At 37.1% G+C, this 11098-nt stretch overlaps 1 protein-coding gene across 1 annotated transcript; it reads left to right on the top strand.

Moving 5' to 3' along the window:
• Window positions 1-3367: 3367 nt before the first annotated feature.
• Window positions 3368-8764, top strand: LOC128532118 (solute carrier family 25 member 53-like). The gene is made up of 2 exons (XM_053506343.1): window positions 3368-3495; window positions 7450-8764. The coding sequence occupies exon 2, from the start codon at window positions 7469-7471 to the stop codon at window positions 8339-8341; it is 873 nt and encodes a 290-aa protein (XP_053362318.1). The 5' UTR covers window positions 3368-3495; window positions 7450-7468; the 3' UTR covers window positions 8342-8764.
• The last annotated feature ends 2334 nt before the right edge of the window (window positions 8765-11098 follow it).

Below are 11098 nucleotides of genomic sequence, written 5' to 3'. Positions count from 1 at the left end.
GTGTAAATGGTATTGAGGCGGAATTGGCGTTCACACTTGCACCTTTAAGCCGTCAGCAACTGTGCTCGTTCTAGAGACAATATTGCTGCCTACTTGTTTCTTGCAAATGTCCTTGTGCTAGAGAACTAAAGGGTGAAACTTTTAAGTTTGAAAGTCAAACCCTAGAAAATCGGCAACAAAGATCAAACCTTAAATCAACCTTAGAGAAGTAAGCCTGTAACAAGAATGTGATCATTTCAATATGCAGGAGGGTAAAGATTTTCATGAGCTGTAAGCAGTGATAAAAGTATTAAAAAGGAAATCACTTGACTTGTAATTAATCTATAAACTAGTGAGTTTAATTTAATTAAGGAAAAACCACAATATTACAATTTTTAGGTACTATACTTTTCTTTAGAGTTGAATGATAAATATGGTTGGAACTGGTGTCTATTTACCACATGAAGCACTATTTTTAAGAAACAAGAAAATTTGAACACTGTACTTAAGTTAATATTCTTCAGCTGTGAAGAACAGGTCCATCTCTTGCTCTGACTCAAGTGTTAATGCGCATGGCTTGTAGAAGAATAAAGTGAAGATTATCAACCATTAAGGATGATATACACCATGTACCATGTGACTGACTGCATGTTTTCATTAAAAGGTATACTTCTAATATATATATAAAATTTATTAATACAAGAATGAAACACCATCACTTGTAGTTATTGGTGAAATAGAACTATGATTCAAATGAAAAGGCAGGTTTGATCTGTACAGCACATTTCATACACAATGTTAATATAAAGTGTTTTACATAAAAGAAATTATTATAAAATGAAATTATCAATACAATTTGAAATAAAACAGTTAGAGATAAGATAAACATAAAATAAGAGATAAAAACCATAAGCATGTGCTTTGTTTTCCACACATACTGTTGAAATTAATTTAATTGCAAACAAATTAAAGTAAAAATCTGTCTCAAATTTTACCTGTCATAGAGTCCTTAATATTTATTTTGTTTTAGGGAAATGAAAACAGCAGTGCTTTGCAATGTATAGTGGTCAAAACACACTAATATTCTAAGTATCACTGCATTTAAATTAAATGGCTTTTCTTTGTTTAACTTTTATGGCATTTGGAGTCCCACTACAGTTTTAATCAGTAACTTCACACGAGTTTATATAAATAAAATAGTCTGCCAAGGTTATACAGTTATAAAGGTTCGATTATCTCAGCATGCAAATGGATGATAGTAAACTACACAGTCCTGAAGGCCAGTATTCACAAGTTTATCATCACAATCATGACCATTTGTGTCATATGTGTCAAAATCCCTGAAAGATCACTGCATTATCCACCTGCATTTAAGAAAAAGTATTCATAAAAATACTGATTAATTAAAGAGGAATATTGTACAGGCATTGTAGAGATATTTTTTTAAATGTACCTAAAACAATCACATTTATCATTAACATCATTATTGTCATTTCGGTATAGAATTTTTACCAATTTTGTTTGATTGCTGTGCATAAAAATCACCAAACCACCTTGTACAGGAAAAACAACTATGTCAATGTCCCAAAGATCATGACATGACAATGATTGACATTATAGACTAATACGTGCATAAATGTGCAGGAGCACAGATAATAGAGTGGATGTTGCATTCAAATAAATTTGTTCAGACTGTATAGGAAATGTGCCTTAACAAAATACACATATAAATTGGAGGTGAAGAATATAAGCACAGGTTCACCAAAATGGGGCAGTTGAAGAAAGAAAAGGTTCAACATGTTGTACACAGCTTAATGAAATGTATGGTACTGCTGGAACATAACTGAATAATAAGCAGAGTCACAGCTGTTCATTAAGGTGTATGCTTACCATGGACTTTATTAGGAACCTTTGCACACTCATGAAGATGCTCCTGAGTATCAGCCAATCATTTGGATGCAGCACAGTCCAGATACAGACCAGAAGGTTCAGTTACACAACAAACATCAGAATAAAAGGTTGGGTTTTTTTTTGGCTTTGATCATGGCATGGTTGTTGGTAATAAACAGGCTGGTTTGAATATTTCAGAAACTGATGAGCTTTTGATAATTTCACACACACTTTTTAAGGTGTTACTGGTAAAGTGAGCAGTGAGTGTCTATTTAGAAGTCAGCATGCTGGCTTGTTTTACGGGGACAGATTAGTAAATCCTAGGCCCAAGGCGGCCCAGCAAACATTTGGACTTTTGATAATAGTTAAAATGACGTCTCTCCGACACGTCCCGTCATGGTTGATAAATAGTTGAACAGACGTGTTTGACGTCTGATTGATAATAGCTGTCGTCAACGGTCATCAATCGCCCAATTGTTTGCTAGGAGGGTATGTATTGAACAACAAAACAAAAGTAAAGGTAACAGCGATACATGCACAAACATACCTGAATGCATTTTTGGGAAATGTTCTGTGTCACATATCTTTACCAATTTATGCCATCCTACCACAACTGTTTTGGCCAGGGACGCGATGTTGCCATTGGACCAGTGTTTGCTGGAGGGGGATCAAACCCTCGACATGGGAGCCCATAGTGCTAACCACTACGCCACAGTGCCATCATGTCAGACAATCATGATGGGAAAAGCTGGCACAATAGTTACACAAAACATATAAAAATCCCCAATCAAATAAAAGGCTTGTGGGATTATTTGGGAGTAAAAAATGGGCATTGGTAATATCCTTTCTGATAGAATTGGTTTAATTTTAGCCTAAAAAAATAGCTAAGCGTTGTTGCCTAACTGGCTTAATTAGATAGCAACCTAGCTACCATTTGGCTATTAAGCAACATAGAATTACTTAAAATAGCATAAAAATGCAAAAACATACATATAATATGTAATATATATATATATATATATATATATATTTATATATAAACTTGAGAGAAGTCCCGGTTTTATTTGAAACATACAAGAGGCGTTCAAGTCAAACTGGGTCTAAGTGTTTTTTTTTTCTTTCTTTTTTTATCTACATCAGTAAATTTGGAGTGTTTTACACGGGAAATATTTTATTTGTGTAAGTTGATGCCTTTGTTAAGCTTTTTAGTGGTGTTACACTAGCATTGGAACTTAATATACACATTTTGTGATTGTTTTCGAGTCAGACTATCGCTTCAAGGGGGACATTTTTTTGACTGGCTAAGCTGGTGTAGTGGGGGATGTGGTCAGGCGTACACACCCAGCAGCATCCCGGGCGTGTTCCACCTTTCTGTGTCCGGAACGAGCGACCGATGCACAATCTAACGGAAATATAGATCACGTGTTCGTTTTTTGTTTTTTGTTTTTACCCACAATGATGTAAAACACCTTATAAGGAGGTACAAAGAAGTGATGCTGGAACGTGCACGCGAGCTTAGAAAGACAACAGAAAAATAAGGTGCTCTCTTTTATTTCTTCCGTGTGGATAAAATTCGAAAGACCATCCGTCCTTCATATTCTCCATCTCATTGTCAGTTGTCTGCAGGTAGGAATATTATGAAATAATTCTCAGGCCATTCTTCCATATGCTGATAAAATTATGTGTGAACCGCTTACCGTTATCTGCTGCAATACAGTACAGTGATACTCTCGCAGAAAGAAGTGTGTTTTATCACTTTAAATAACATATATATATATATATATATATATATATATATATATATATACACAAAATTTTTTGCAGGGTGCATGTGAAAAGTAAATGGATCACCATGTAAAATCAGAAATCTAAATGATAACACAATCAGACAAATTAGCTTTAACAATACTCACTGTGATCTTTGGGTTGTTCCACCTGTCAGAAATCTTGCAGTAACACCATAATGACAACATTCCTAGTAAGCGGTGGCTTAGTGGGCAGCACTGTCGCCTTGCACCTCCAAAATCTTGGTCTGATTCCTCGCTCAGGTCTGTGTGTGTGGAGTTTACATGGTCTTGGTGGGTTTCCATGTAGGGTTTCCTCCTACAATTCAAAGGCATGTAAATTAGGTATGTGTATGTCCTGCGATGGATTAGTGCCTAAATTTCCTGGGATGGGCTCCAGGCCCCCATGACAGTATATCTGTATTAAGCAGAATAGATGATGAGTGAGTGAGTAATTTCCATGCAGTTTATGGTTCAAAGCATTTTTTACTCTTTATTTAATCGAAGATTTTAATTTAAAAAAATCACTGAGTGATTAATTGACTAACTAACTAACCCACGTCCACATTGTATACATTATAATCATTATCATCTCTTCCATATGTTTTTTTTCCATTTTCTCATTTTAAACTCTTCTCATTCTCACAAACACTCACGAAGTTGACTGCATTGATGAATACACTGACCAATAGGTCTCCACTGACACTACACTGTCACTTTCACACTGTCACTTTATAGTCACTAAGCCACTTTATGCACTCCATACTGCACATAATTGCCTTTTGCACAACATTCATTGCGGACATTCCTTATACATTATACACAAGTAGACACACTCCCACAATCGTGTGTGTATGGGTATATACATGTATGCATATGTGTGTATGTGCATATGTAGATATATATATATATATATATATATATATATATATATATATATACGTGTATATGTGTGTATATTCTGTATGTGTATATGTGTATACTTATGCTCACTTTTTTTATAACACTTGCACAATATTTTACTACTGTATTATCCATATATATATTTATTCTTATAATTGTACACCACTATTGCTTGTGTAGCTTGCACATAAGAATTTCACTCACGTGTACGGTACCAGTGTACCAGTAACGTGATGTGACAATAAAAGCGACTTGACTTGACTTGACTTGACTTGAAGATTATTCATTCTAATTATTTATTCGAATATACAGATTATTCATTCAATTCTAATATACTGGTTGTTTGCCACCTGCAACCTTTCTGGTCGTGAATCCAGCGCTGGCAAATTAAGACACCTGTATGTGTAAGAATGTGCACCATAAATTTAGGCCCAAACTAAATTTGCACCCAAGTTTATATGTATATTGGAGTAATGTTAGATACTGAAAAAAAAAAAAAAAAAAAACTCACTGAAGAGTGAAAAGCATTCACAGGATGAGCATCACCACATTTTGTGGCTTCTCAGAGATAATATCCTCTGGCAACCATTTGACGATGTGATGAGTTTTGGCCATTTTATAAGTTGTACGGTTTATATTATACTGTGTTTCTTATCCTACATTAAAATACACATAATGGGGAATATTACTAATATAAATATTGTCTCTGTTTAACACAGATTTACACAGATTTAACCCTGTTATTCAGTCATTTTTGCAACCTTCCTAAATGAAAGACTATTTAAGCAAAAATACTGGTAACGGGGGGCTTGAAATGGAGGAAAAAAATGTAGGTTTAGCAATTTCCTTTATTGATATTTTGATGATATTTTGATTAATAACAATTATGCAGAGTACCATTTGAACATATTGGACTAATAATTATGGCTTTGTTATTAGGGAAGTATTGGTGATTTGTTGTACAGAACTTTGCTTTTGGAATTCTCTATTTTCAATTGTGCTTAGGCAAATTATTTTTCTACTCTAAATTAGGGTTGCAAAGGGGCGGAAAATTTCCGGAAAGTTTCCGGTAAATTTCCATGGTAAGTTAAGCTTGGGAATTTTGGAAATATTCCATATTGGAAACTTTCCATGGAAATAATGGGAATTATGGAAATTAATGGGAATTTAGGAGAACTAACTGGGAATATATTATTTCCAAGCATAAATATAAACAGAAATCATAAGAAAACCTCCATGAAAAATGTTTTCAACAGATATTTCAACGGATTTATTTGTAAGTACAGTAGAATAGAACACGTTTCAATAACTTGTTTCATGGATAAATAAAAACAGAAATGTTGAGTTCAATATTACCATCCCCTAACCCCGCTCATTCAAAAATGCCCCCTGTCCAAAAATCTCCACAAAGTCCCATTCAAAAGGTTAAATGAAAAATGCCACTTATCCTCCAAAACGTCCCATTAAACATGCAAATCTTTCTTCAAGCAATCCTCTTTTCTCATTTTTGCTCAGTCAATAGACTCTTCCTGGACCTCATCATTATCCAACAACATGTCCACTTCCTCAGCATCCAACTCTGAGTCTTCCTCTTCAGTGTCACTTTCCAGCCTTGTTGAGGATGGCTCTGTGTCAGGCTCAAAGAGCCGTAGGTTTGCCCGAATGCCGACCAGCTTTTCCACTCTCACATTTGTGAGCCTGTTGCGAACCTTTGTGTGGGTGTTCCGAAACAGTGACCAGTTGCGCTCGGAGGCGGCTGATGATGGTGGGATTTGGAGGAGGATGGAGGCTACAGGTGCAAGGGCCTCAGATTCACATAGTCCCTTCCACCAGGTGGCTGCAGATATGTGCTGGCATGACTGCCATATTCCATCCCCTTTCCAAAGGCCTTGCTTTGTTCTTTGCCTTTATCGAGACCCAGGTGGTCAGACATGGCTGTAATGACAGCATAGGCACCGTTGATCTCTTCCCCAGAAAGTATGCCCTTGTCATATTTGGGGTCCAGCATGTATGCTGCTGCATGCACTGGCTTCATGCAGAACTCCCTCCGCTGTTCCAATGACTTGAACACAGCCGTTTCCTCTGATTTCAGTAGTAGGGAAGTGGGCAGAATTGTCTGGATTTCTTGTTTGGATGTCTGGATTGTTTGTTTTTGTCAATATTATGCTAAAATATACTTTGCTCAACTATATTTAAGTTCCCTAAGAAGAGCCAACCTTCAATTTTGAAAATTCCCAGTTTATTCCCATAAATTCCTGTTAATTCCCGTTTATTCCCATTAATTCCCATGGAAAGTTTCCATCTTTGAAAATTCCGGGAATTTTGCAACCCTACTCTAAATATGAGAAGGTTATATTTGAATTTCACTTTATATGCATATTCGCCATTCCTCTATATCTGCTAAACCTGATTCTTCCTCATGTCCTACTCCACACTATACAGTAACTCATCAATCTATAGAAATGCAGAGGAATATGAAGAGGATAATTCATGGTCATTTATAAATGATGGAAACTGAGTTGCCCTGTGATGGATTGGCACCCATTTAGGGTGTATCTCTCCTCGTGCCCTAAGTCTTTAAGATAAAGCGGTATAGACAAAGAATGTGAGAGAGTTTGCAGAATCTTCTGAGCAGGACACCTTTTTTGCTACCATATCTTATTTTTACATCATTACATATATGACTTTTTAAAAACCTGAAAAGCTTCTTCACTTTGGAACAATTTCCAAAAAAAAAAACAAAACAAAAAAACAGCAACTGTATGGCTATCAAGATTTTCTACATTTTACATTCATTGCAAAAATATGAACACAATTGTTAAAATGTTAAGAATATTCAGATCTGTTTTATTTACTATGAAAACTTATTTCATCTAATTTTTTTCTCCCCCAGCAATTCACCAAAGACAGAAATGCAGCAAAATCCTACAGACAGCAATGGAAATCATGATGTCTCACAGCCAAATATATCTTTCCAAAGTTATATGCATGGTGGAATGTCCAGCCTTATCTGCACATTTGTCACATTCCCCGTGTACAAAACTGTGTTTCGCCAGCAGTTGCACAGCACACTTATCCGTGAGGCTGTCGCACAACTATATAAAGAAGGGCTTCTGAAACTTTACCGTGGAGTAGTGCCACCCTTGCTGATGAAGACTCTTCAGGGAACCATCCTCTTTGGCCTTCAGAATACCCTCCTGCAGCAGTTATCCCCTTGTGCTGAATTATATTTTCCCAGGGCATTGCTTTCCTCCATGGCCGGGCTCGGGACAGGGGTAGTGGAGAGTTTGTTTTTTACCCCCTTTGAGCGTGTACAGTGTATTCTACAAAACAGTGGCAATGACCACAGCCTTCCCACTCTCCGCAAAATTATAGGCCGAATGTCATCTGAAACATTAGCGAATGGGTGGTACAGAGCTTTTTTACCCACTCTCACTCGTAACGCATTAGGGAGCAGTCTTTACTTTGGCCTGAAGGATCCATTGTCCGGATGGTTACGTGAGCAAGAATATTCTCCTATAGTCTCATCTTTCATCTCAGGGATGATCAGCTCCTTTGTGATCAGCTTGCCCTTGTATCCACTGTCAGTGTTGGTGGCTAACATGCAGGCGCAGGTTAGTGGAAACAATCTAGGAATGAGGGCCAGCTGGCAGCAGCTGTGGCATAAACGACAGAGAAGTCTGAAATTGCTGTACCGTGGAGGATTGCTGGTTATCCTGCGCTCCTGCATCTCCTGGGGCATCACCACGGCCATATATGACCAACTGATGAAGCGCTCAGGCTGAGGAACACTATCAGCACATATCCTTCACTGAAAAGTGGATTTATTGAATCTATGAAAACATACTACTAGCCGTTCGAGGCAACGTTTTCCGTTTTTTTATGATTTCCTTGCTAACAAAGCCCGAATGTTACTGATTAGTGTAGACTCTAAATATGTAAACTCTACAAACAAGCCGGTGTTCGGTTCAGCTTAGTTCGTTCAGTTGTCTGGTGAAAATGCATCGTATGCCAAGACTTGCCTCAGCATACGATGCATTTTCGGCAGATGACTGAACGAACCGAGCTTTGAAAATGTTTTGTTTTTAAGGTGAAAATTTTGGAGGTAAGGCATTTGTATGCTGAGGTACCACTGTACCATTTAACTCAATCTCAATCATCTCCTATACCGCTTTATCCTATATTCAGAGTCGCTGGACCTGGAGACTCTCCTAGGAGGCTTAGGATAGAGGCAGGGTACACCCTGGACAGGGTGCCAATCCATTGCAGGGCACACACACTGACACCCATTCACACACAATGAATGGCATTTGGGAATGCCAATTAGCCTAACCTGCATATCTTTGGACTGTGGGAGAAAACTGGAGTAGCCGGGGGAAACCCACCAAGCACGGCGGAACATGCAAACTCCACGCCCACAGAGACGGGAATCGAGCCTGGCCGGGAATCGAACCCAGACCCTGGAGGTGCAAGACGACAGGGCTAACCAAGACACCACCGTACCACCTGTACCATTTAAATTAGTAAAATCTTCTTCATGTGATATAATTTTGAAGGTGCAAGTATTTCTGTACATGTGACTTGTGAAATATTTCTTAAACATAAAGGTTTAACTTAATTCACATAAATGTAGTTAGTGCAATAGTGCTGCTTTCTAAACTCTATTTTACTATTATTTTTTTTTATTATTATTTATTTTGTGCACATGTGGTCTCTTAACTCTTTAACTTTCTTAATGTTTTGAAAATATAAAACCCATGTTTTATATATAGGCGGCACGGTGATGTAGTGGTTAGTGTTTATTTTTCCGATAAAACAGTGTTTCCGTTGTGTGCACGCTTGTGTGTGAAAAGAGTGGAGGAAGGGTAACGGTGTAAGACAAGAAGGTGGAGATGGGAGCTTACTTTAGATTTACACCCACACATACACAGCGCCTGCACGCACAAACACTTATCTGTCTGAATTTATTTGTACTTTTTTTTTAATGTAAAGTGCAGGTTTGAGTTTCCATTATTTCTTATGGGAAAATTAAATTTGGTTTACGAGTGTTTTGGAATACGAGCCCGCTTCCAAGGTTCCTCCCGGTTTCCTCCCACAGTCCAAAGACATGCTAATTAGGCTAATTGGTGTTCCCAAATTGCCCATAGTATGGCCTGTGATGGATTGGCACCCTGCCTCGTGTCCTAAGCCTCCTGGAATAGGCTCCAGGCCCTGCGCAACCCTGAATAAAGAATAAAGCGGTAAAGACAGTGAGTAAGTGAGTGTTTTATATATAGATATTTGAAAAGTATTATTATTTTATAAGTGGAGTTACAGTATGTGTAATTACCATGTGAATGATGGCATCCTGAGTATGTAAGTTAACGAAGTATTGATAACTTTATGGCTCAACCACTAAATTCAGTGTGTTGGCAACACCAAATAACAACAACCAACATATTCAGGTGTTACTGATGTTCTAAGGTAAATGAAGTAAATGGTTAAAACAGTGCCTAAAATGCAAAAATTGTTCGGTGCACAGTATTTAATATGGTATACCTAATTCCCTATTTACCTGTAGGTATTAAGGTATCTCAGGGTTACAAACTGTTAGTACAGTAGTATTGAAGGCGGGACCAAACTATTAAAAAGATACTATTAAATGCATGATCATTGACAAAATTATATAGAATAATATAAAATAATCATATTTAATTATTTATAATAATATAAATGTATTATGTATTTAGGTTTTTTAATAAGTGGGTAACCATTATTTTAACACAATACTGTTTAACTGACTGAATAACAGGTGCTTACTTTTTTTCAATTTTGGATTTTCCCACTCAAATAAAAAAATAAAATGTATGAGATGATCTGAACTGCTGTTTTCTTTGGAATTAGATTAGGTACAACACAATAACTGCAATATATTGGCACCCCATCCAGGATGTCTAGTGCCCTTGCCTAGTACCCCAAGTCCCCTGTGATAGGCTCCAGGCTCTCAAAACCGTGTACAAGATAAGCAGTGTAAAGAATGAGTGAGCAAGGAGGCCTACATACCTGACTCAATTACACTAGTTCTGTCAGGAGGAAGCTTGTGGAAGGCTACCTGAAACATTTGACCCAAATTGAACAATATATAAGTTCGGAACCACTGGGAATGTGATGAAAGAAATTTAAAGCTGAAAGAAAGTCAGGAATTGTGAAAAACTGAATTTGAGGACTTTGACTTATGTGTAAATTAACTTCTGACTTCAACTGTGTATTTTAGATAGATAGATAGATAGATAGATAGATAGATAGATAGATAAATAGATAGATACCATCAAACACTCAGTTGGTGCATCAAATTAGTGTGGAAAGAAAGTCATCAGGTTGTCAAAACAAGGTTGATGTCCCCAGTGCGGTCCATTGTTCCTAGGGTTTTGTAAGTTCCTTTTGTCTTTGTTTTCTTACATCACTGTTGCCATAGCTAACAGATCCCATGTTGGCAGCTTAATTAAAGCAGTCATGCAAGAAGGGAATTCTGAATGAGTAAGATTTAAATTAGATTTAAATAT

This window comes from Clarias gariepinus, chromosome 10, assembly GCF_024256425.1.
Source record: "Clarias gariepinus isolate MV-2021 ecotype Netherlands chromosome 10, CGAR_prim_01v2, whole genome shotgun sequence".
NCBI classification, from domain to species: domain Eukaryota; kingdom Metazoa; phylum Chordata; class Actinopteri; order Siluriformes; family Clariidae; genus Clarias; species Clarias gariepinus.
This window is presented reverse-complemented; position numbering and strand designations above follow the sequence as displayed.

Bases quoted from the DNA above. Each gene is read 5' to 3' on its own strand.
- LOC128532118 (XM_053506343.1), top strand. From the start codon at position 7,469: ATGCAGCAAAATCCTACAGACAGCAATGGAAATCATGATGTCTCACAG.